This window comes from Micropterus salmoides, unplaced genomic scaffold (genome assembly GCF_014851395.1).
Source record: "Micropterus salmoides isolate LMB-PRFRI ecotype aquatic unplaced genomic scaffold, ASM1485139v1 Ms_hic_scaffold_1, whole genome shotgun sequence".
NCBI classification, from domain to species: Eukaryota; Metazoa; Chordata; class Actinopteri; order Centrarchiformes; family Centrarchidae; genus Micropterus; species Micropterus salmoides.
In genome coordinates this window covers 56330691-56357344 of record NW_024040040.1, presented here as the reverse complement: position 1 = coordinate 56357344, position 26654 = coordinate 56330691, and the positions used below count along the sequence as shown (strand labels likewise).

At 44.9% G+C, this 26654-nt stretch overlaps 2 protein-coding genes across 2 annotated transcripts; both read right to left on the bottom strand.

The window, feature by feature from the left end:
• Positions 1–4931: 4931 nt before the first annotated feature.
• Positions 4932–10413, bottom strand: LOC119887580 (zinc finger protein with KRAB and SCAN domains 1-like). The gene is made up of 4 exons (XM_038698328.1): positions 10267–10413; positions 9850–10188; positions 9108–9724; positions 4932–5543 (listed from the first exon to the last, which is right to left on the bottom strand). Exons 2-4 carry the CDS (start codon positions 10028–10030, stop codon positions 4932–4934), a joined length of 1410 nt encoding a protein of 469 aa, XP_038554256.1. The 5' UTR covers positions 10031–10188; positions 10267–10413.
• A 5343-nt stretch (positions 10414–15756) lies between these two features.
• LOC119897530 (actin-related protein 3B-like) lies at positions 15757–25057 on the bottom strand. Its single transcript, XM_038711298.1, has 12 exons — positions 24829–25057; positions 22803–22858; positions 22134–22258; positions 21941–22051; positions 21128–21223; positions 20950–21057; positions 20368–20511; positions 20091–20264; positions 19028–19120; positions 18823–18948; positions 18022–18105; positions 15757–17806 (listed from the first exon to the last, which is right to left on the bottom strand). The coding sequence occupies exons 1-12, from the start codon at positions 24873–24875 to the stop codon at positions 17711–17713; spliced, it is 1260 nt and encodes a 419-aa protein (XP_038567226.1). The 5' UTR covers positions 24876–25057; the 3' UTR covers positions 15757–17710.
• Positions 25058–26654: the final 1597 nt, after the last annotated feature.

Genomic DNA, 26654 nt, shown 5'->3' with positions numbered 1-26654 from the left:
CTTTATATACAGCTAGTTTTTACTTCTTTATGTACAGCTAGTTTTTACTTCTTTATGTACAGCTAGTTTTTATGTACAGCTAGTTTTTACTACTTTATGTACAGCTAGTTTTAACCACCTTACAGCTACTTTTTACTACTTTATATACAGCTAGTTTTTACTTCTTTATGTACAGCTAGTTTTTATGTACAGCTACTTTTTACTTCTTTATGTACAGCTAGTTTTTACTACTTTATATACAGCTAGTTTTTACTACTTTATGTACAGCTACTTTTTACTTCTTTATGTACAGCTAGTTTTTATGTACAGCTCGTTTTTACTTCTTTATGTACAGCTAGTTTTTACTTCTTTATGTACAGCTAGTTTTAACCACCTTACAGCTACTTTTTACTACTTTATATACAGCTAGTTTTTACTTCTTTATGTACAGCTAGTTTTTATGTACAGCTACTTTTTACTACTTTATATACAGCTAGTTTTTACTTCTTTATGTACAGCTAGTTTTTACTTCTTTATGTACAGCTAGTTTTAACCACCTTACAGCTACTTTTTACTACTTTATATACAGCTAGTTTTTACTTCTTTATGTACAGCTAGTTTTTACTACCTACTTTTTACTACTTTATATACAGCTACTTTTTACTACTTTATATACAGCTACTTTTTACTTCTTTATGTACAGCTACTTTTTACTTCTTTATGTACAGCTAGTTTTAACCACCTTACAGCTACTTTTTACTACTTTATATACAGCTAGTTTTTACTACTTTATGTACAGCTAGTTTTTACTACCTACTTTTTACTACTTTATATACAGCTACTTTTTACTACTTTATATACAGCTACTTTTTACTTCTTTATGTACAGCTAGTTTTTACTTCTTTATGTACAGCTAGTTTTTACTACCTACTTTTTACTACTTATATACAGCTACTTTTTACTACTTTATATACAGCTAGTTTTTACTTCTTTATGTACAGCTAGTTTTTACTTCTTTATGTACAACTAGTTTTAACCACCTTACAGCTACTTTTTACTACTTTATATACAGCTACTTTTTACTTCTTTATGTACAGCTACTTTTTACTTCTTTATGTACAGCTAGTTTTTACTACCTACTTTTTACTACTTTATATACAGCTACTTTTTACTACTTTATATACAGCTACTTTTTACTTCTTTATGTACAGCTAGTTTTTACTTCTTTATGTACAACTAGTTTTTACTACCTACTTTTTACTACTTTATATACAGCTACTTTTTACTACTTATATACAGCTAGTTTTTATGTACAGCTCGTTTTTACTTCTTTATGTACAGCTAGTTTTAACCACCTTACAGGTACTTTTTACTACTTTATATACAGCTAATTTTTACTTCTTTATGTACAGCTCGTTTTTACTTCTTTATGTACAGCTAGTTTTAACCACCTTACAGCTACTTTTTACTACTTTACATACAGCTAGTTTTTACTTCTTTATGTACAGCTACTTTTTACTTCTTTATGTACAACTAGTTTTTACTACCTACTTTTTACTACTTTATATACAGCTAGTTTTTACTACTTTATATACAGCTAGTTTTTACTACTTTATGTACAGCTAGTTTTTACTTCTTTATGTACAACTAGTTTTTACTACCTACTTTTTACTACTTTATGTACAGCTAGATTATGTAAATCTACTTTTTACTACTTTTTGTACAGCCAGATTGTGTAAACCTACTTTATATACAGCTAGTTTTTACTACTTTATGTACAGCTAGTTTTAACCACTTTATGTACAGGTAGATTGTGTAAACCTACTTTATATACAGCTAGTTTTTACTACTTTATGTACAGCTAGTTTTAACTACCATACAGCTAGTTTTTACTACTTTGCAGCTAGTTTTTACTTCTTTATGTACAGCTAGTTTTAACTACCATACAGCTAGTTTTTACTACTTTATGTACACCTAGTTTTTACACTTACATTTATTCATTTAGCAGACGCTTTTACCCAAAGCGATTTACAATTTTATATATATATATATATATATATATATATATATATATATATATATATATATATATATATATATATATATATATACACACACACACACACAATACATGTCAGAGGTTGCACGCCTCTGGAGCAAGTAGGGGTTAAGTGTCTTGCTCAGGGACACAATGGTGGATGGGTCACAGTTTTTAAACTTTTTAAATTATGTATGGATAAAAAGCCAAGTCAATAATCATGGTCAGATCAGTGATCAGCATTCTTCACACCTCCAGACATCATAGCCAAAGAGGGAGACCAAACCTGGTAACTGGGAATGCCAAGTGCTTCAAATTGTACTTTTAATCAATTGGTTTCTCCGTCATTACCTATCACAGTTTTAAGTGATGAAGATGGTACAGACGAGTTCACAATGGAATATATTGACCTTCTGTGTGCAATATGACGCTGAACAGTTTATTAAATCTGTTAAACAATAAATGCAAATTTGATCAAAACTTTTTCTTACCTTCATTAAAGGGCTTCAGTCTGACAAAATAATATCTGAGACAGACGCAATTTTTACAATAAACGTCTGTTTGTGCAGTTGAATAGATTATCAGAATAAAAGTCCTGGCATAAATCATTGTAGTGTCTCTCTGTCGGCTGATTCTTCCCCAACATTAGAGTAACTTCATAAAACCCAACAATAGATGAGGAGCAGGAGCTCTAATCTGACAGACAATCCAGTAATGAACATATCAACAGTTAAGAGAGATACAGTACAAACACATATAAATATACATATGATAAAAAAAACTGATGAAACAAGATAAAAACTACACACCTGACCTCTTGTACAAAATATTTCTATGTTTCTAACTTCACTTTCAGAACATAGAAAGAACCTCATATAACAAACATTTAACTCTTCACATTCAAACAAACATTTCCTGTCTTGCCAATCAGAGGAGACGCTGCAGTCTGACACAGCAGGGGGAGATGATGGTCACCTGACCGCTCTGCAGGTCTCTGTATACCAGGTAGTCCCGTCTGTGCGAACCTATCTGTGTGTTGGATACCCTCTGACTCTCTGAGACCATCTGACCCGTCTGTGTCTCTGAGACCGTCTGACCCGTCTGTCTTTCTGTGACTGTCTGACCCATCTGTCTCTCTGAGACCGTCTGACCCGTCTGTCTTTCTGTGACTGTCTGACCCGTCTGTGTCTCTGAGACCGTCTGACCCATCTGTCTCTCTGCAGCCCCTGACCTTTCAGCCACCTCTGAAGCCCCGCCCCCAGCCTCACTGTCAAACTTGACCTTTTTTGGTTTTCCTCTTTGTTTGTTTCTGTTCGCTGTGTCCTGATTGGTCCGACCTGCCTGCCTGTCTGTCTGTACTGTTTCCTCAGACCTGTCAATCATTGACGCGTCATTTGAAGCTCCGCCCCCAGCTTCGCTCTTGTTCTTTGGTTTATTTCCATGTTTAAATTCCCACCCCCTGTCCTGATTGGCTGTTCCTGGACCATGTGACTGTCCCTCTGACTCCAGGAGATATCTGATTGGTGGGCCTACCATCATCCTCCTCAGCCTCTGAGGTTGCTCCACCACCTCCTTTTGTCCATCCTCTCCTCCTCCCTCCTCCTTCAGACAGACTCGTTTCACCACCTCCACCTCTTCTCTACACCTCTTCCTCCCCCTTGCTCCATCTCGCTCCTGCTGTGTTCTCCTTATGGTGGTCTGGTAGTCGACCCACCACCAGGGATTTCTTCGCGCACGCTTTCTGCATCTTGACCAATCATGAGCCTTGGTGGGACGTGGAAGGACCTCTTCTTCCTGTTTCTCATCAGCAGCTTGGGCACTGCTGGACGCCGCCCCACCTTCATGATGACCACCTGCATCCAGGTGGTGATGGCGGCGATGGTGCAGACGCAGGGTGTTGACGCAGCTGAACTTCTTGTTGCAGGGTTGGCAGCTGAGGCGGCGTCCTGCTCTGTGGACGGACAGCTGAAACTGCAGTGCCGTCTCTGCAACCGTCTGTGTCACTGAGACCGTCTGACCCGTCTGTGTCTCTGAGACCGTCTGTGTCTCTGAGACCGTCTGACCCGTCTGTGTCATTGTGACCGTCTGTGTCTCTGAGACCATCTGACCCGTCTGTGTCTCTGAGACCGTCTGTGTCTCTGAGACCGTCTGTGTCATTGTGACCGTCTGACCCGTCTGTGTCTCTGACACCGTCTGACCTGTCTGTGTCATTGTGACCGTCTGACCCGTCTGTGTCTCTGACACCATCTGACCTGTCTGTGTCATTGTGACTGTCTGACCTGTCTGTGTCTCTGACATCATCTGACCTGTCTGTGTCATTGTGACCGTCTGACCCGTCTGTCTTTCTGTGACTGTCTGACCCGTCTGTGTCTCTGCGACCGTCTGTGTCACTGACACCGTCTGACCCGTCTGTGTCTCTGAGACAGTCTGACCCGTCTGTGTCTCTGAGACCATCTGACCCGTCTGTGTCTCCGACACCGTCTGACCCGTCTGTGTCTCTGACACCGTCTGACCCGTCTGTGTCTCTGAGACCGTCTGACCCGTCTGTGTCATTGTGACCATCTGACCCGTATGTGTCTCTGACACCGTCTGACCCGTCTGTGTCATTGTGACCGTCTGACCCGTCTGTCTTTCTGTGACTGTCTGACCCGTCTGTGTCTCTGAGACCGTCTGACCCATCTGTCTCTCTGCAGCCCCTGACCTTTCAGCCACCTCTGAAGCCCCGCCCCCAGCCTCACTGTCAAACTTGACCTTTTTTGGTCTTCCTCTTTGTTTGTTTCTGTTCGCTGTGTCCTGATTGGTCCGACCTGCCTGCCTGTCTGTCTGTACTGTTTCCTCAGACCTGTCAATCATTGACGCGTCATTTGAAGCTCCGCCCCCAGCTTCGCTCTTGTTCTGTGGTTTATTTCCATGTTTAAATTCCCACCCTCTGTCCTGATTGGCTGTTCCTGGACCATGTGACTGTCCCTCTGACTCCAGGAGATATCTGATTGGTGGGCCTACCATCATCCTCCTCAGCCTCTGAGGTTGCTCCACCACCTCCTTTTGTCCATCCCTCCTCCTCCTCCTCCTTCAGACAGACTTGTGTCACCTCCACCTTGTTCTCCTTTACTTGTCCTTCCTCTCCTCCTCCCTCCTCCTTCAGACAGACTCGTTTCACCACCTCCACCTCTTCTCTACACCTCTTCCTCCCCCTTGCTCCATCTCGCTCCTGCTGTCTCCTCCTTATGGTGGTCTGGTAGTCGACCCACCACCAGGGATTTCTTCGCGCACGCTTTCTGCATCTTGACCAATCATGAGCCTTGCTGGGACGTGGAAGGACCTCATCTTCCTGTTTGTCATCAGCTGCTCGGGTGCAACCGGATGCCGCCCAACCTTCATGGTGATGGCGGCGATGGTGCAGATGCAGGGTGCTGGCGCAGCTGAACTTCTTGTTGCAGGGTTGGCAGCTGAGGTGGCGTCCTGCTCTGTGGACAGACAGGTGGAGCTGCAGCGCCGACCGACAGGTAAAGGTCAGACCACACACCTGAGTACAGACAGAGTGACACAGTGTTATCGCAGGTGAGTAGAAGCCAATACTACTTACTGATTTCAAATTAGGCGCCTGCAGGAACACAGAAATCACATCGACTCAGTTCTCAAAACGTGGTTCAGAAAAAGATGTAACATTAAACATAGCTGAATTATTAGGTTACCTGTTGACATTTCTACCATCATGGCGCCCACCGTGGCTGACGTGTTCACTTCGTATGTGTACTAGTGTTATTTGTTACCTTCAGGTATGCTTCAACAGTACAAACTGGGGTGTGTGTATGTTTTAAATTACAGTATGATATTATGATACTGAACATTATAAACGTAACAATTTTGTTTTTGCCTCCATTCATCATGAGCTGAACTCAAAGATCTAAGACTTTCTGTGCACAAAAGGCTTATTTCTCTCAAATATTGTTCACAAATCTGTCAAAATCTGTGTTAGTGAGCACTTGTCCTTTGCTGAGAATCCATCCACTTCACAGGTGTGGCATATCAGCATGGGGACTGCACAGGTGTGCCTTAGGCTGGCCACAATAAAAGGCCACTTGAAAATGTGCAAGTACACTGTATTGGGGGGAACCGGAAACAAGTCAGTATTTGATATGACCATCATTTGCCTCATGCAGTGCAACACATCTCCTTCACATAGAGTTGATCAGGTTGTTGATTGTGGTCTGTGGAATGTTGGTTCACTCCTCTTCAATGGCCTTGCGAGCATGCAGATGAGCTTCCCTGAGATGGTTCCTGGCAGTTTGTACAGAAATTCAAACAAATTGTTGCAGCAGCCGTCCGGGTGGCTGGTCTCAGACGGTCTTGGAGGTGAAGTGCTTGATGGGGAGGTCCTGTGCTGGTGTGGTGACACGTGGTCTGCGGTTGTGAGGCCGGTTGGATGTACTGCCAAATTCTCTGAAACACCTTTGGAGACGGCTTATGGTAGAGTTAAGAACATACAATTCACGGGCAACTGCTCTGGTGGACATTCCTGCAGTCAGCATGCCAATTGCACGCTCCCTCAAAATGGCAACATCTGTTGCATTGTGCTGTGTGATGGCCTTTTATTGTGGCCAGCCTAAGGCACACCTGTGCAATACCCATGCTATTTGATCAGCATCTTGATCTGCCACACCTGTGAGGTGGATGGATTATCTCGACAAAGGAGAAGTGCTCACTAACACAGATTTTGTTCAGTGTTTATATAGCATTATAAGCCACTTTTGTTTCACATTCTTTTCACCACTCTTTCTATGTATGCTTTAAAAACACTATACATGATGTATTAATGTGTTTTAGGGTTTATTATGCTTTAAGTCTCACTTTACAGTCGCAGGAAAAAGTATGTGAACCCTTTAGAATTGAATTTCTGCATAAATTTGTCATAAAATGTGATCTGATCTTCATCTAAGTCACAAAAATAGATGAACACAAGCCATGTTTCAATATAATTGTCATGCCAATTTTAAGCGTAGTTTTGAAATGTCACAAAAAATGCTAAATAAGTGTTTCCATCAGCTTGTTTGGAGCTAATAAACCAGGCTACAGCAAGCGTAGTTACAAGTTCTTTACGTCAGAACTTAGTTGGTAAAAGTGTTTGCATCTCCCATTTAGCGCATTTACTCTTTTTCGACAAAAATCAACCTCAAGCGAGCGTAAAAACCTTTTTGGAATTTTGCTGTTTCCATCATCCTTTTTGATGAGATACTTCAAAATGTGCATTAAAAAAACGTATATGGAAACACATCTACTGTCTGCTGAAACTACTACCACCATCCACTTCATCCGCTTATCCGGGGTCGGGTCGCGGGGGCAGCAGCTCCAGCAGGGGACCCCAAACTTCTCTTTCCCGAGCCACATTAACCAGCTCTGACTGGAGGATCCCAAGGCGCTCCCAGGCCAGTGTGGAGATATAATCTCTCCACCTAGTCCTGGGTCTTCCCCGAGGCCTCCTCCCAGCTGGACGTGCCTGGAACACCTCCCTAGGGACGCGTCCAGGAGGCATCCTTACCAGATGCCCAAACCACCTCAACTGGCTCCTTTCAACGCAAAGGAGCAGCGGCTCTACTCTGAGCTCCCCGCGGATGGCCGAGCTTCTCACCCTATCTCTAAGGGAGACACCAGCCACCCGCCTGAGGAAACCATTTTCGGCCGCTTGTACCCATGATCTCGTTCTTTCGGTCATGACCCAGCCTTCATGACCATAGGTGAGGGTAGGAGCAAAAATCGACCGGTAGATCGTGAACAAGACCCCGAGGTACTTGAACTCCTTCACTTGGGGTAACGACTCATTTTCTACCTGGAGTTGGCACTCCACCACTTTCCTGCTCAGAACCATGGCCACAGATTTAGAGGTGCTAACCCTCATCCCAACCGCTTCGGACTCTGCTGTGAACCGATCCAGTGAGAGCTGAAGGTTACGGACCAATGATGCCATCAGGACCACATCATCCACACAAACGATTATATGTTTTATGTTATATGTAGGCCTAGTATCTGCTGCGCGCGGCCACACGTGGGAGAGGACAACAAACAACGGCAGCTGCTGAGCCATTCATCATAAACTTTGGCTTTAAAACTTCCTACAACAAGACCCAAACAAAGAAGCGCTGAACGCAAATAGGTTAATAACCTGAGGTTAGTAAACATGTTTAGCTCAGCATTGGCCATCTAACGTTAGCTTGCTTCTTGCTTTAGCTACGACCTACGGGAGGTTAACTCCGACTGTTGTATGTTGTGAAAAGATGAATGAGCGTTTGTTTACTTGCCAAACTTGTGGTAGTCGATTAACATAATCATTTACGTCCCTCTGGCTGCCATCATGTTAATTATTAACGTCGGCAGCAAACAGGTTACTGGTTTGAGAGTCTGGTAGTGTGTTGACAGTAGTTAATAAGATGTCATTAATGTCACTGTACATCACAAGGTTGTGCTCTGTAAGTGAAAAACAGGTTACAGTTACAGAATCCCTTACAGCTATGCAGTTTTATAACCACGAGAGACTTAAGACTTGACTTGGACTCTGGCTCAAAGACTTGAGAGCATCTCTGCCCTGCCCTATAAAACTTAAAGCATTGCCTGATGTGAACCATGCTTCGACCCAAATAGCTCTAAGATTAAGAGTTGTTGACTTGCATGAAGCTGGAGGGTTACAGAAGTATCTCTAAAAGCCTGGATGTCCATCAGTCCACAGTAAGACAAACTGTCTATGAATGGAGAAAGTTGAACTTTAAGTATATTAGTATTTGGCTAAAAAATTGCTCAGACTTGACACAGTAATCCAGGTCAGACCCAACATAAACAATTGGATTCAGGTAAGAAACATTCAGCTGAAACACCCAACATTTGGGCGGAAGTGTCTTATCATGTGGTGACGTTTCCTAAAAGGTTTCAGGAAAAAAACAGTTTTCACTGTGTGACCCCAGGTATTCTGGGAACCAGTGGCCTGGAGTCATTCAGCCTTCATTAAATACGACTATCGAACAGGAAACTAAACATTTAAATCCTGTATGATCCATTCTGTGAAACATAGTGTATTGAGTGTATATAGATGAGGACCCACCTGACAGAGCTGCCACCCTCCGCCTCCTCCGTCCTGAGGGGACTCCACCCTGCTGCTGTCTGTCGGCTCTGTTCGCTCCACCCCATCTCTCGTCTCCTCGTCCTCTTGATGCTCCAACCTCAGCTTCCTTTCAGCTTTGGCTCCCATTGCTTTGCTGTGATTGGTCGCCAACGGGCCACGTGACCGCTCCTCGAACTCGATGAGGTATCTGATGGGTGGACCGACCGCCTTCCTCCTCGGCCTAACCGCCACGTCCCTCTTCACAGGTCTGACTCGTTCCTCCACCGTTGACTCGTCCTCCCTCTGCTCCTGCTTACACCTCCCCTTCTTTCCTCCTTCCTCCTTCTTCTTCTTCACAATCATTTTCTGGGTGCGTTGGATTCGTGTCTCTCCTCGTTGCGTCTTGCGGTTGCCTTTTGAAGGTATGCCTTCTGATTGGACGACAGCCTGACGACGGTCAGGCTGCGATTTATCGTCCATCTCCCTCTGTCGGCGGGCGGTGCTGCCGGGACTCTTCCTCCTGGGCTGGACTCTTCCTGCGATGTGTTTGGTCCTCCTCTTCTTCTTCTGCCCGTCCGTCGTTATTGTGGGCCGTCTGTTACCACGGAGACGCTCATCTGCAGAAAGAGTGAACAGAGAAGAAGAAATTATGAGGGAACGCCGTCACTCTGGGAACAAAGACACGTGTCCCCTTTCAGAGCGTGACGGTGTCCCTGATAGTGACTAGAGCTCAGCAACTCACTCTTCTCATGTTTGAACGAGCCTTCCTCCTCCTCCTCATCCTCCTCGCTCAGAGGAGCGATGAGTCCAGGGGGAGGAGCTTCACAGCTGCCTGCACTGGGGGACACGCCGCACAGAGGCATGCTGGGTGGCGAGGCGGTCTGTAGGAGGTCCGGAGGCGCAGGTGGTCCGTACTGAGGCATTGTGGGTAGCGGCGTGTGTCCGTGGTGGGAGCAGAGCAGGTAGAGGGGGGCGCCGTGGTGAGCGTCCGGCCTGTGTGAGCTGCAGTGCTGCAGCAGAGCGCCCCCTCCTGGTTCATCCGCTCTGACAGAGACACACTGCCAGGCCACGCCGCACACACCTGGACACACAGACAGGTGAGTATTTCTTACTGACAGATTGTGGTCAGCTGACAGCGGTGCGTTCAGGAGCGTCTCACCTGAGTGTCTCCAGCTGAGCTGCTGGCTCAGCAGGTCCACCTGGACGGCGGCGTCTCTCCTCTCTGCTGACTCGCTCTGGCAGCCCACCTCCCTCCTCTCCTCCTCTGGACTCTCCCACTGGCAGCCCACCTCCCTCCTCCTCTCCTCCTCTCCTGGATCACCTGAACAACCTGCAGAGGGACGAGACAAACACAGTCAGGACCTCACCTGAACTCCAGGTCACCTTCACCGTCAATTTTATAACCTTCACACAGCTGCACATATTAAATGATGCTCCAGAGACGAGTTTCAGTTCCTCCTGAGTGTGTTTTTGTTGATCAAACTCTGACAGTGAAACGAGTCGCGGGGTTGTGACGCTCAAAATAAAGTTTCCCCCGTGTTGCAGCTACTGGCGAAACTGGCTTCAAAGCACGGAGCGCTTTCTGGGAGCTCAGAGGAAATGCGCTGATAACAAGCCGACCAATCGCAGTTCAAGGAGGAAAATGAAGTCAAATCTTTTTTCAGTCCATAGACTAGACCCTTTTACTGGCGCCCGTGCCCCTGTCTCCATGTGCGGCGCCCCAGTGAAATGGTCAAGTCCCCTTGGCGTCGTTTTTGGAGCTGTAGGGCTCTGCGGTCAAGTTAGCAACAATTGGCTGCATCTGCAACGTCCGGTTAGACTTTCAAAGTAAACTCCTGGTTAATGTGAAGCGGTCCGTGAGCTAGTTAACCATATGAAACGTGGCAACAAACGAGTCAGTGTTTATAACGGAGATGAGAGGATGAAGAGGGACTATCCTGCTGCGCACAAGCAGAGAAAATAACTTTAGGGTGACTTTAGGAACAGCAGTCAGGTGAACTTGTGAAATGAAACTGGCGCATTTCAGGAGAAGAGTCATATATAAAAGAACCTTATTGCATTCCAGCATTAGTGCGACCGGTCCAGACAAACAAGACAGTGATTAGCTGGTTTAGTTACAACTCTGCACTGTTGCAAGAAAGCAGTGGATTGACATTGACTATTAAAATGTTGATGTGCAGCACAGACTGAGCAACATGGACGCACATCTGATGATCTCTCAGTAAATAATAAACATCATTTATTGCGTCAGGTCATAGGATAAATAAGAGCTGGACACAAAAAAAAAAACAGATTTAATGACAATAGCTGTGAATGTTCTTCCTCAGATTTGTTAAGTGATCCACTGTTTTTTGTTCTGACCAGAAAGAAATCAGCCTTTAAACTCGATGATTTGACTTTTATCCAGATCAAATGAAATTTGTTATCGTGGTAACATTTTGGCCGTACCGCCCAGCCCTAGTATAAATAATATTTTAGCTTTGAAAATGTGAAAGGAAACCTGGGGGAGCCAGTGTGAACGGGCCTGATGCAACATTCATATCTGTGTATCAAGTGTTGATATGCTTAAATCTGTCAGTAGAGAAGATGCTGGATCATAAGCCAGGTACAGCACAGACCCGGTCCAGACGTCTTCAGCAGGCCACACAGACCCAGGTGATGCACAGGCTGATGCATTTTATTTTAGATAAACCCGACCTGACATTAGTTCTGTGTGGGACCCCTAATATCTGCAAACTGCCTCTGAAACTGATGAGTTGTCCATCCGGGTCAGAAACAGAACTGTCTGGTTCTCAGACTTCCTTTCAGTAATGTGAGCGCCTCTCCCGGCGCCGCTGCACCTGTTCCAGCTGTTCCAGGTGTGTCCTGTGCACACACGGACTTTTATTAGTTACTGTGACAAACATATATTTTTTAAATTAGTCATAGTCTAATTGTATGTGTTGGTTTTGCTCCTCTGCAGAATGGAAACGTTTTCTTTTATTTACTGGCTAATAATTAGACCCAGCGCTGCAGTTCTCGGGTGAAGCAGCAGGAGTCCTGCAGTAAAGGGCCACACGGACGGTTTGATGCACCGAAAGTCTCCTGAGATCAGTCGCGTTAGTAAATTAACACTTACCGGAAACATCGCGATGTTTTCAGATGCGCAAACGGAGCTCACGTGCGCTCCGACCACATGTTCACACCGGTTCACGCAAGAGTTTAAAAGTTAGAGTGTGTTTGTGAATCTTCTCATCAGAAGTTTCTCTGCTGGCTCGAGCAGCTCGGCACTGATTCTGCAGAGTGAAGCTGCGGCGCTGCTGCCCCCAGCGGCCCGGAGGAGCAACATCACGTCACTAATCTGCAGCCTCCTCCTGACAGACGCACTTATTTAGGACAGAGGCTGCTTCTCAACTCTCTTACTTGTCGTTTCATGGCTTGAACCGGAAGTTGTTCCGCTCCACCATCTTGCAGGCCGTTCTTATTTGCTCTCCGAGGAGCGAGGAAACACCAGTGCATCCTTCGCGGAAGTCTTTTACTGGCCGACACGCCCCCTTACTGGGAAGCCCTTATGTGATGCATCATGACAGAAACATTAAACTCAAGTGCATCACTGAAAAGAGTTATGGGCCGAAAGCCTAAAACTGAGTATCGACTTCATTTCAATTTCTCTTAAACCTTTCGCCTGATAAATCCCAAGACATCATATTCTGGGTTATTCAATAACATAATTGATACATACATAATAAATATAAATGCAGATAATGTGAGTATTGTGCCAGTAGAAAAGATCCTCTGAGCGGGACAGAAACCTGGAATTTGGGGCCCCATGAGCAGCTGTTGTCACTACATCTCCAGGACTTAACTGTCCAATCAAAAGCTTTACATAACTAAGTAAAGGCTTGCAAGTGTCCGGCTTCTTGTAGTTCAATATTTACTGCTGGTGATTTGTACATGCAAGTCTGCATGCAGGATGCAGTTCACTATTTGCTTCTCTAATAAACTGCCCTTCATAATTCAATCTAAATGAACGTATCAAACTGGATCATTTTAATATAGTGTGACTTCCATGCAGGCTGAGGTGAGCTGCTGTCAGGACAGACAGGAAGTTTATTTCATAATGATCATTTCTGTCATTAATATCTTTTTGTAATGATGAAAAAGACAAACTCCATCAAATCTCTAGAGAGCCGACTGACAGCTGATCGGGGGAGAGTTCAACCTCAAAACGTTTTGCAGCGGTTTGCAACGTTTTCAGATTGAACGGCATGTTTCCTTGAAACGTTGCGCAACGTTCTGCAACGGGCTTCAGGTGTGTTTTCTCCTGTTTGGTGGGCGTGTCTCAGGTGTCACCCAATCAACTGCAACGAGTTTGTAAACACAACGGTGTTAAAAAGCCAGGAAAATGCAGTGCGCTTGCGTACAGAGCAGGGTGTTCAGGGGACCACCGTTTCTGTTGAAAGAAAAACGTTTTGCTCCGTTTTGTCTGCGCTGAAGTGGCCCCAGCTGTGATCAGCTGCCGCCGTCTGATTAATCAGCCCAACTACGAGGCTCGCCTGCCGAACACCAACGCAGAATAGTTGTTTTAGATTCGCTGACAGTTTATAATCTAAGCAATACGGTTGCATCTTCTGTGTGCGACGGGATGTCACAGGGTTTTCATTTTTGGGCCTACATGGAACCGTCCGTGCAGGGTCGGTCGGCTTCACTGTTTGTGGCTCAGCCCCTGGTTCCCTGCATCCCGGTGGGCGGGACTAAGACGCGAGGAAAAGACGCAAGTGAAGGAAACGTGGTTTGCTCAGGTCGACGTTTCTTTAATACTATTTGATTTCCAGGAGCTGTGAGCTGAAATCATCAAGATTAAAACAAATAAAAAAGTAAATATTTCACTTAATATGAATCCAGAAGAACTTTCACGTTTTGACTTTAAACTTTTTTCTTGATATTCTAGTTTTACAGGACGCACCTGTATTTCTGAACCTTTTCCTTCGTTCTTTAGCTTCTTCTTTCAGCTTTAAACCCCATTTAAAGTTTTTGGTTCTAATATAAGAGCAGAATTCATAAAGTTTAACTTAAAATGGATATTAAAGGCTCACTGTGAGTATCACCAACACGTCTGCGGTCCAGTTGCCAATAGATTATGTTCTTCTGCAGTTTAAACCAATGAGATCTCCGTTAGAGAGCGAAGCATTAGCTGCAGGAGATGCACCTTGTTGCAGGTGTTAAATGATGTAAAAACATATATATTCTATATATTAGGGCTGAACAATTCATTTAAATCTTATTGAATTCATAATATGACCCACTGAAATTTTCAAATCGCAGGATGAATTTTTGTTTTGTTTAATATTTCGCAAAAAACATTTTAAATTAAAATTGTCCCACAACCCTGCATAGATAAGTGATAGATGGACGGAAAATCAAAAGAATGGTCCTCCTGAATCTGAACTGATGCTACATTAAAGAGAAAACACTATTAATATTTAACCAATAAAGATGTTCTCAGCTTGCAGTCTGATAATAACAGGATCCAGCAGGAGAGACGGGAAAGTCGGGGTTGAAGGAGTTTATTGAGCTCAGGATCAAAACGTTCAGCTGATCTCCCTGGACGTCCTCATAAAACTAAATCATCTGTCTTTTTACACTCAGCCGTCCTCCAGCCAGAGACTCAGGTCCAAACCACAAGGCCAGCTCCGATCACAGCTGATCAGCTGCGCTAATCAATACGTGTCGTAGGACCTGTAGGACTGGAATTAGCCAGTTACTGAGCACGTGGACAGGAAGTGAAGGTACAGGTGTGAACGGTCAGGTCAGGTGACCTGCTCACATCACTCAAAATACTGCTCCTTTTCATTGGACCACGTTGCCATGGAAACAGCTTGCGTCCAACACGCACATCAGACGGACCTGAGCATCAACAGTTTAGTGTACAGTGTAACTTTGACTGTACCTGAACGCACCACGCTCCAGCTGGCGGTGCTGTTTGTGGCTTGGAGCTGATTGGCTCTACAGTATCTACAGTTTATGTATTTGTATTGTCTGGATTTAACTTTATAATATCTGTCTTTACAAATATAAACACTCTGAGTGCAGCAGCTTGTTACAGGCTGTGAAACACGCGATCTCACGTCAATTAAAAACAAACTGCAGTTTTTATACAATATTTCTGCAGCTACACGTGTCTTTATGAGCTGAGCTGCATGAGAAGTAAACAGAAACACAAAGAAACCAACAGTAACACATGAAGCTACCTGCAGCTCTCTGCTGACCTGCTCGCTGCCGTCACTAAGCATTTATCAAACCTCCCAGAGAACAAAGAGGAAGTAGAAACCAGTTTGTGGTTTGTTTGTGCTGTTCATGCCACAGCCTGTATAGAAGAAGTGGGCGTAGTCATGGTGACGTCACCCGTTGGTGTGTGGACCGCCGTTTTGAAGCCTCGAGTTTGGCCGATAAGTCGCTGCCATGTTGATTTTTTGCAACCAGCGGCACCGGATGTGACCATATTTGGACGAGACAGTGGAGCTAACAGCCGTGTGCGGAGCTAGCTAGCTAGCTTAGCGAGGTGCATCTGTAATTCACGTTAACTGTCATCTTAACAGGGCTGATAACAACAGTCTTAAAACTAAATGTACTACATGTAACAGCCGACTCCTAAGAAGCTTTTTCAACGGCACTGGTTAAATTTACACAGTGGCGTGGGTACGAGTCACTCTAGCCTGATTGACTCATCAGGAAAGTGTTTACTGAGGGAATAAATCAGCTGAGAAGTAGAAACATTTTACCATTATTTCTAACGGAGGCGGACTTCTTATTGAAACCAGAAGAGTCGCCCCCTGCTGGCCGTTCGATAGAATGCAGGTTTAAAGTACTTCCGCGTTCGCTGACCGGAAGCTTCCCGCTTGGTTGATCCAGTATCAGATTAAGTCCTTCAGTTTGAAACTACAGGTCATCACCTCATGCTGAGTTTGTGTTTGTCGTGTCTAAAGTAACCAAAACAATAAAGTTATTGAGCGACATGAAGATATTCAAATTAAAGAAGGTGAATTGTACTCGCTCACTGAGTTTTGGCGTCTCTGAGGTAAAAAAATAAAACGACTCCTGTTACTTTTTGTTTGTCTTACTTCTATTTGGACAATAATCGTAGTTGGAACTCCAGTTCTCTTCTCTAGAGTTAATATTATGTCGAAGAGTTAGCTGTGTGTTTAGCCTATATTTATTTATAAAACCAATGCTCCCGCACAGGGTACCCTTCAGCGTCCGTATGAGACGCCCTGAGCCTTCAAGTAGCTCCAGTCTGGCCCGTCCACCGTCTGAAACCAAAAGCCAAAGCTGAGTTACTGGATGTTGTAAGTTACATAATGTAACGTTCTTATTTCAACCCAAACATGATCTTTTTCTAGACCTAGCCAAGAAGTGCTGGTGCCTGAACCTAACCGGACTGCGAACGCTAACCACGTATTAAAAAGGCGTTTCCTACGGACGCCGAAGGGTACCTTTTGCATCAAATACAGACGCTTTGTCAAATCTTGGGACGAGAACGTGTTGGGTCAGTTTCATAGCAGTAGTTCTTCAGATTGTTTAAGTGCTGGTGAAAAGGGACATTTAGTCTTGATGGTGGCGCTGGAGAAAACGTGACGTGTACAGACAGAAATCAGTTCATATGAAAGGAATTGCTGCGATTGGTATATTCACTTCTGCATGTTTCACTTTGGTGAAGTGCTTTACAAACTGAAACAGCCATTGCTGTTAATGCCGTTAGCTTAGAGACGACATCACTGAGCTTGAGGTGTGACAACAATCTGAATTTAGACTTCATGTGATCAGACTATCTTTGCTTGGAGCTGAATGAAATCTAAACTGGACACAAACACGGGATGTGAAGAGGAAACAAAACAAAGAGACGATCACTGACAGTTTGAAAAAACAGGATTAGTGTCAACAGAACTTCTGAATTAATGAATCTTAAAGAAATCTTTCATCCTTCATTCAGAGGTTCGTTTGCAGCAGACCAACACACTGGCCCTGAACTGTTGGTGGAGGCTTTGGCAGTATCTTCGCAGCTTTACTGGAACTGGATTTGTTATGAATGGATTAGACGTCTTTCTGGACGAAGGTGAAGATGTTTTGGATCTGAATCTGTGATCTGCCGATCGCTGTGAGAAAAGAAGACTCTCAAACAAGTCTGTCTTCTCCACTCTCCACTGTTTGAAGATGCCTAACAAGCTAGCAGCTAGCAGACTGTCAGCTAGCTAGACCTCATCTTAAGGTCTGGACAACTTTATATGTTTCTGGATAAAGGTTCTCTTGTGTTTTGTACAAGTATTAAGTTCTCTGAGGGGAAATTTTATTGGTTTAACTGTTTCTTGTGTTTCAGTCTGTGTACTTGGTGAGACTGAGCTAGCCTGCTGACAGTCTAGTAGCCTAGTGGGCTAAAAACTGAATGGGGCAAGAGATTAACAGGCTAATGGCTAAGTGGCAGGTGGCTAGTCGATAGCAGGTAAACAGGCCAGCAATCTTAAAAAAGGAGCTAACAGGCTAGCTTTCTGGCTATCTAATGGGGAGCAGGCTAACAAGCTAACAACGTAGCAGGTCAACACGCTAGCCGTCTGTAGCTGCTGCTGCCATCAGGACATGATGCCGAACACGGGGTTGTGTCGACAGATGCTGGGGCCGATCTCATCGTAGTCCTTCTTAGAGTGACACACCTGGAAAAACTCCGGCTGGAAACGCAAACAGACAAACAAACAAACTGTGTTTATCTTTGTTGTTGACTGATTTCAGCTTCATACCTGAAAACAGTGAATTCAGGAAACTCAAAGGGATGTTTGGAGGTTCACATCTGGTTTTATGGTTAAAGTCAGGATCAGGTTTCGGTTAAAGTCGGGATCATGGGGGAGTGTCCAGAGTACAGAAGTATAAATGTGTGTGTGGTTACCGTGGACGCCAACATGGAGCCTCCAAACCAGACGGCGTAGCGCTGCATGTGATGAGAGACGACCTGAACCTCCATCGGCTTCGGCTGCAAACACAGAGAGTCACTCACTGTCCGTTCAACTCAGTTCAAATAACCAATTAACTAATCCAATCAATTAACCTGTATTGGTTTGAATGTTTAGGTAAATAATGTTGCCAAAGCAGAAACTCACATATAAACAAAATACAAAAAAAACACTTTTCTTAGTTCAGGACGTGTTATTGAGCTCAGGTCAGTTGTGAATTCTCTTTAGATGTAATTTACTTTGTGATTTGGTCGTTTCTCTCCAGTATTCAGTATATTTGTCTTTTTGCTTGTTGATCATTTGGTCTGTCTCTGATCTGCTGGCGATCCCTGAACAAACCCCCCGTTGAAAAATGGACATGTGACCTCCAGTGGTGGTTTGTGTATGGGGTCGTAGCTACTAACAGGTATCTGGTGCACCTTAATCCTGCAGACTGCCTGCAGACAGAAACCATCCACCATCTTTTTACTCAGTGTTCTAGGTTAGACTGCAGATGTGGATTCAGGGCTCAGAGATCATTCCTCTAAAATTAGTCACTTGGAAACGAGAACAACCCGCGTCAGGGGTCAGAGGACCTGGTTCTGATGCTGACTAGACTCATAGATGTTTGTTTTTTCAGAAGCATTTCTCTTTTGTTTATTGCATGAATCCATCGTCTTGCTGATAGCAGCATCAGTTTTGTAAATGGGATTACCAGGAAATTAATGTCTGTGTTAAATTTTTTAAAACTCTCAGACCTTTATCCGTCCTCCGCTGAGTTCTTCGCTCAGTTTCAGGCGGGCGTCCACGACTCTCTTCAGGTCTCTCTGCAGTCGCCGCCCGAAGTCTCTGAACATGGTGGATCCTCCGGAGAGCACGATGTTCTGACACACAAACACACCGTCAGTTAACAGGATCAGACACCTGCGGTTTGCTTTGACGAAACGCACTCAGGTGAGTTACCTTGTACAGGGGTCGCCTCACATCGATTGGACAGCTCTGAATGACATCATCGACGACATCAGAGATAGGCTGCATGAAGTCTGGGTTAGCGAACTGAAAAACACGCATGAACCTTTGTGAACCTTTCTCTTCAGCTTCACCTGAACTTCAGTTTAAATTTAAACCCTTTAACCGCCTCTTTGTCCTCCTGCTTACAGCTAAAGGACCTTCAGCCTTTTCCTAACGTTGCTTTGAACTTGACATTTTTTGCAATAAGCTCACATTTATATTTAAAGTAAAATTTTGTATTATCATTTCCTCCTTCAGCAGCTACAGAGCAACGTGACGTTTTTACAGCTTGTTTGAAGAAAAAAAAAAACCAAAACTATGAACTAAGAGAGGCTAAATTACGATGACTTTATGTCCTGTTTTTGGGACCTCAAGATGTGGCTTATGCTTTCTACAGTTGTGTGTTTTTGCATTGCTTTCATCTTTCTTTTTAGGTCCCGCCTCCTCCCACGCCACCATTCATCTGCCTTTTTAGGCCTACACATCCTTCAAGCTACTTTGGTCAAACTGCAGCTCAATCATTACCCTCAGCACCACTGCAACAGCCAAGAGACTTGAAGTGGGCCGGTACTCACCACTACGCAGTACCGGCACTTCTACATTTTACTCTTTGGCGTACCGGGACATTTCTTGAGTACCGGCACTTCGCACAAGCTGCCACTACTCTTTTCTTCTGACCACCGGTGGAGACGGAGTAGGAAGAAAATCAGGTGCTTTTTTATCCAAACGTGTGCATAAAGTTGCTTATCAATGTCACTTTTCGTGGACTGACCAATCACAGCCTGGATGGGGCGGGACATGATAAAAAGGTGGAGGCGATACAGCAAACTTTCTAAATGTTGAACTGGTTCAGCATGAATGGTTCTGATTATTGACAAGTCACAGACTAACCCCCGTGTGGAGCTTTTTTCATCACAATGATGAGAACATCGTAATGAAACTGCTGTAACTGGAATTAATATTATACCAGAGGTGAGCTGTACTTGGTCCTAGCTAAACAGCTCTGTAAGGGTACCTCGGGGTGGAAGAAGATCTCAGGACCCAGGAAGCGCTCGTAGCCCACGTCAATGTGGAAGGCGTTCTTACTGACGGCGTTGACGCCGCGGTACTGTTTGATCCATTTCCCCGGGTCAGAGTCGTACTTTGTGAACTCCTTCACAATGTCCGGACAGATGTAACAGTACCGCTCCTGCACACAGAAGTACACACAGAAGTACACAGAAATCCAGGGAATAAGGATCAGGAATCTGGGATTAGTGTTGAAGAGGAGTAGATGAGGAGGACCAGGGTACCTTGACGGCCTTGGCGGTCTCCAGCGACTGCTCTGGAGGAATCCCCACCTCTCTGTCTCTGAGCAGCTGCTGGATGAAGAAGGTGATGTCCCGCCCTGCGATGGGGATGTGTTTTATACAGCTGCCAATCACGTAGCCCTCAGCCTGTGACGCACAGCCACGCCAACCAATCAGTGAGCAGAAAATACATATATCTATGGGTTCAGTTTTTAATGCTCTGATGGATCTGACATCAAACAGTTCCTGTCCCAGGTGGATTGGAGCGGACAGACGGTTCTACGCCTGCAGCTCTCCTGTACAGTAGTGATCCTGTAGTGAATCTGTAGTTCAGTGTTGTTTCATTTTGTGTACTTGGAGTTTCTCTCAGCAAAAAGCAGAATCAATATCGCATCATAAAGCATTTCTGATTCATCCCTGTCGACTGCGAGGCAGCACAGTCCGTGCAGTAAGGAGGTATCAGTAAAGATCCGGCCTGTTAGTGTTTTGACGGTTGCATTTGTTTTGGGATGAGAGCTGAGTGAAGAGTTTAAAAAGGTGAACTCGGTGTATAGAGATCTAAAGATTAAAGTGTGCGTGTCTCACCACTGGGATGGCGTGCGTGACTCCATCTCCGCTGTCGATGACGATGCCCGTCAAAGTTCTCTGTCCAACCTGCCGAGACGTCCAGGACGCCGCCAACGCCAACACGGCCTGATAGAGGGAGACACCATGATGCAGCTGTATATGATGAGTCTGTGTTTCTCACCTGACTGAGTCTCACCTGTACTGCGATGTAGAGTCCAGGTATGTTGAAGGTCTCAAACATGATCTCTGCCAGGTACTCTCTGTTCTCTGGGGTGTTGAGAGGAGGCTCCGTCTGCACACACACAAGTTTCCTTACATAGACCAGTGCTGTGTCTCGATTTGCCCCTTTCCTTACTACTCTGAGTGCATAAGTGTGGCAGAATGCACTGTGGGTACCCAGATGGTGTACTCACTACAGTCAAAGAGCGGAGTGTGAACGCTGGACACTTCTCACCCTCAACGTCAGCCAATCTTGGCTACGTAACTACGTAGGAGACGGACCACCAACGTACAAAGGCCACTACAACCTCCCCAGGACCCCTGAAACCTGCAAAAGGACCATTACAACCTCCTCAGGACCCCTGAAACCTGTACGAGGACCATTGCAACCTCCCTAGAACACCTGGAACCTGCACGAGGACCATTACAACCTCCCTAGAACACCTGGAACCTGTACGAGGACCATTGCAACCTCCCCAGGACCCCTGAAACCTGCACAAGGACCATTACAACCTCTCCAGGACCCCTGGTACCTGCACAAGGATCACTTCAACCTCCCCAGAACACCTGGAACCTGTATGGGGACCTCTTCAACCTCCCCAGAACCCTTGCAATTTGCACAAGGACCTCTTCAACCTCCCCTAGGACCCCTAAACCTGCACGAGGACCTCTACAAGGAATGAAAATGCTGCTCTGTTAGTGGCTGCCTGATCAAATCAGACACAGTTCAGGTCAACAGTTTAACCTCTGCTGCTGTTAAACCGCGGGTAACATTACTGAAGAGACCCACCATGAGGAAGCTGTGGTCCTCAGGCTCGGCTCGGAGGTACTTGAAGATGATCTGCTCCATGAACTTCTCCATCAGATCCCAGTCCTCCACCATCCCATGACGGATGGGCCACTGAACACACAAAACAGGAACACATGAACTCAACACCAATGATGGACGAACCTCCTCCTGCTCCTCCTCCTCCACCTCCTACCTTGGTTGCATAGTTGGGTTTGTCTACTGCTTCGTCTCCGATGTAGAAGTCCAGATCGTCGACTCCTCGTACGAGCCTCCTCTGAGCCTGCTCTCCCACGCTGGCCGACTCCTTGATGGCGATACCTGACCCAGAACACACACTTGAACATGAGTACCCCCCTGCTCGTGTGGAGAGCAGTGTGGGGTCAAAGGTCACTGTCTGTCTGTTTGTATCTACACTTCATTTTCATGTTGTCAGCTTCATCAGGAAATTATTATCGCTGGCTAAATGAATGAGGTTTACATTTAGCTGACGCTTTTATCCAAAGCGACTTACAATTGCTCTATACAGTATGTCAGAGGTTGCACGCCTCTGGAGCAACGAGGGCTTAAGTGTCTCGCACAGGGACACAGTGGTGAATGTCACTGTGGGGAACTGAACCCGTGTCGACCACACCAAAGGCATGTGTCTTATCCACTGCTTCATCCCCACCCCCTGAACTGACAGACTCATGAAGGACGGGTAGTTTACAGTGACAGAACAGCGAGCTACCGCTAACAAAGGGCTGCAGTTCTTTCTCCTGACACTCTCGGCCTTCTCTTCTTCTACTATAACCCCCTCCAGGCCTCTCTGCTTCAGCACAGCGTCCACACGAGAGGAAAACACAAAGGTGAGTTTGATGCTTACAGGACGGCATGATGAACTGCGGCTCTGTGTTCCCAGCATAGCCGACCTTTGTGTACCTGAGAGACGAGACAGAGACAAGAACCAGTGAAGAAGAGTTTCCAGAGCTGACAGGAGGGAGGTTCCCAACATCTGGCTCTGGGCCCAAACACGGACTTAACACGTGAAGTTAGGTCATCAGGCAGCACGAAGGCTCACATTTCATCTCACCTGTACCTGAAGCAGCACGGTGAAGTGTTCACACCCAGAGAGCAGCTTACACACAGCCTCCATGGACCACAATGCAACGCTGCATACTGCTTCAGTACATGTGATTTATATGTTTGAATTCAGAAACTGATGTGTGACGACGTCCTCAGACTACTACATTAAACACTCTTTGTTCTTGGATCTGGATCTGTGCACAGACTGTTTCCATATTTGCATTTCAGAGAAACGTCTGTGTGATAAAGTCGTGTGAAACGTGTCCGTCTCCAAACTGTCCTCTCAGTGTGACCGTCTCCTTACTGTCTCCTCTAATAACTGAATAATGAGAGCGACTGCCTGTTTTCCTGCTGCAGCTCCTGTTCTACTTCCTCCAGCTGTCCCACATTCAGACCAGAATAGACCAGGGACTGACCTCGGATCAGCTCCTGATGCTGTCTGTCAAACATTTACATGTGGAGATAACGCCTGTCAGCTGAGTCCAGTATCATTTATATATTCATGTTCCTGTGCCTGAAGTCCAGATAACACTTCAGCACTCAAGTTAGAACGTTAGAACGTTCGACCAGCGGACGCTCTGCTCCAAACAGCTAACTTCACTTGGACCTGAGCCTTCTGACTCCAGCTGACTTGATCCCCTCCTCAAACCCAGGCTGAATTATGATATAAATAAAAACTATGCATCAACACAAAGAAATCATGAAATGAAATAACATTTGCTGTGTGAAACTGTTTCTGCCTTTTGTTTCTGTGCAGGTTAACGTTTCATTCAGAAAGAGTTTTAAAATATGAAACTGTATAAAATCTGCTGAGGAGCTCATTATGACTTGTTTAGGACTCACAACTCAAAGTTTAGGACTTGAGACTCGTCTGTCCAACAAATTCTCATCCCAACTCGTCACATATGACAGATCTATCGCTCTAACTACCCTTTAGCCTCATTTTTGCAAATGTCGGGCTCTGCGGTCATGTCGGCAACAATGAAAATGCAATGTCTGGTTAGACTTTCAAAATAAAACTAGTGGTTAACATTGTGAAACACTGCAGTTTGTTTAAGTTTAGGAAATGATCATGGTTTGGTTTAAATAATGTTACTTCTGTGACTTATCTTACGTAAGTTACCTACCTTAAATAAAAACATTCAGTGTTGACTTTTGTTTCACACAGGAAGTGAACACCAGTCTCCTGGTTGAAAGTCCGGTTTCTGGCCTTTTGTCCACGCCAAACACCTCCTTCCTCTGACTCTTCAGTTAAATATCCTACACCTGCCTTTAGTGTGTCCAACTATGATGCTAAGGGCATCGTGTGTCCATATGTGACGACTTGGCAGTGAGAACTGGTTGGTCGGTTTTGACTTGGGACTTGGGACTAGTAAAACAGCGTTTGGTCCCACCTGCGTTTGTTAACGCTTGCTGAAGAGTCGTGTTAGTGTTCAGGCGTTCTCCTGAGAGGTTTCAGCGTTACATAGTCTAATAACGGGTGCAGTGAGCGGTGATGTTAGACGGCCTCCCTGTTAGTGTTTGAACATATTATTATTTCAGGACATAATGTTGCTTTAATGTTATCGGTCTTTAATTTCCGTCCTGAACGGTTTAAAGTAACTTTGTTAATGATTGTTGTTCTACTGATCCACTAATTGTCTGTATTGAGTGAACTGGCCCTTTAATGCCAACCAAAACAACGCGCTCAGGCCCGCACGCTACAGACATGACGACGTTCACGCACACAGGCAGCTCGCTACATATGACGTCACATACTTTACAGCGTGTGCATCCATGCGTGTTCGTGTGTGTGTGTGTGTGTGTGTGTGTGTGTGTGTCCTCACCCGGTCCCGCAGTCTATCACGCACGGGGGCAGCTGCTGCAGGGCCATGTTGTGGTTCTGCTGCCGCTCGGTCCGGCCGCAGAGCCGCCGGTGGTCAGCTGTTGTGACCGGATCGGTACAGACCGGAGAGCGCGAGGCGGAGTCTGATGATGTGATGGAGAGAGAGTGTAGTCCTCTCTCTCTCTCTCTCTCTCTCTCTCTCTGGTTCCGGGTCAGAGGGAAAGATGGAGAAAATAGAAACTCGTCTGACACGGTCCCGGTAACCGGAGAGGGGTGTGTGTGTGTGTGTGTGTGTGTGCGTGTGCGCGCTGCCTTCACGTGATGTCAGCTGCATCATAAACACCTCTGCCTGTAACACACAGCTCAGCCCCGCCGCCTGGTGGAGACAACAACAACAACAACAACAACAACAACCCTCCAGTCAGCATGTGACCCGTCTCTGAGAGGTTGTATTGATCAGTCTGTGCTGTAGCAGAGTATCAGCTACTACTAATAATACTTCTACTACAGGAACAACCGTTGATGCTTCTGAGTTTCTACAAATATATTTTAAATATGTAGTTTACTGTAGACAAAGTTTAAACAGCAGAGCTGCAGATTACTTTCTTTATCAGTTCAGTTCATTGATTTATCCTCTTTGAAATGTTGAAACAAAAGAAATAGTTTTAAAAAGCTCTTCAACAGTCTTGTTTTGTTCGACCAACAGTGCAAAACTCCTGATCAGCTGATAACCAGTCAGTGGTCTCAGTGGTTTTACAAACACAGTAAAGTGCTGGTTCCAGCCTCCAGGTGGAGCTTTACAACTGTTCTGTATTGTTTGAATATCTTTGGGTTTTGGGCTGCTGGTCAGGAAAAACAAGACTTCTGGAGACGCACAGGACTCTGGGAAACTGGGATAGTCGAGTTCATGACTCTCTGACATTAAAATAAAATAATCAGCAGATTAATCACCAATAAAAATAATCTTCAGCAGCTCTGATGAATTTAAAAAGGTGTGAAGAAAACTTATTTAAATGAGCTGCTGGTCTCACACTGAGGACGGACTGTTCAGGGTGTCACTGCATGCTGATCTATAATCAATATGTAGATGATTGATCAGATGGAGCTGCTGCTGAGTGAATCCAGCAGGTGGCAGCAGACTCTCACACACAGTCTTCATGTTTCACACTAACAGCTCATCAGCAGCAAGAAACAGGGGTCAGTGATGGCGCAGTGGATAACACTCATGCCTTTGATGTGAGAGACCCGGGTTCAGTTCGCCACTGTGACATCCATTAATGTGTCCCTGAGCAAGACACTTAACCCCTCGTTGCTCCAGAGACGTGTGACCTCTGAGCAATTGTAACACTTTTTAATAACTAACACTATGAAGGGTTAGTTAAGTATTAGTAAATACAGAATTCATCATTTATAAACCATTGTTCATACATTAATACACATTAGTAAGTCATTCATAAACACTGTTATAAATGTTTATTCTTTATTCAGAATTAAAACCATTAAAACTGAGCTCTCAAAGCAAAAATTTCCTTGCCTAAAATGTGTATGAAGAACAAAATCAATCCTTAAAGTCACCTTTCTGATTGATAAAATAAAGCCAGTTATGTCGGCTCGGACAGTAAACTCTGTTCAGTATTTTTTGTTTGTAATTTAATGTAATGCTGATAGATGGAGAAATTTAATGAATTCATAGTAGTGGTGTCTTGCTTAAATGCTGCCTAATGAAGTTAATCTTTGGTGAGCTCTCAAAGCAAAACAGAAAAGAGGGTTAGACAAATACAGTCAATATCAAAATGTTTGCAGTCTGTTAATTGGATTCTCGTCGGC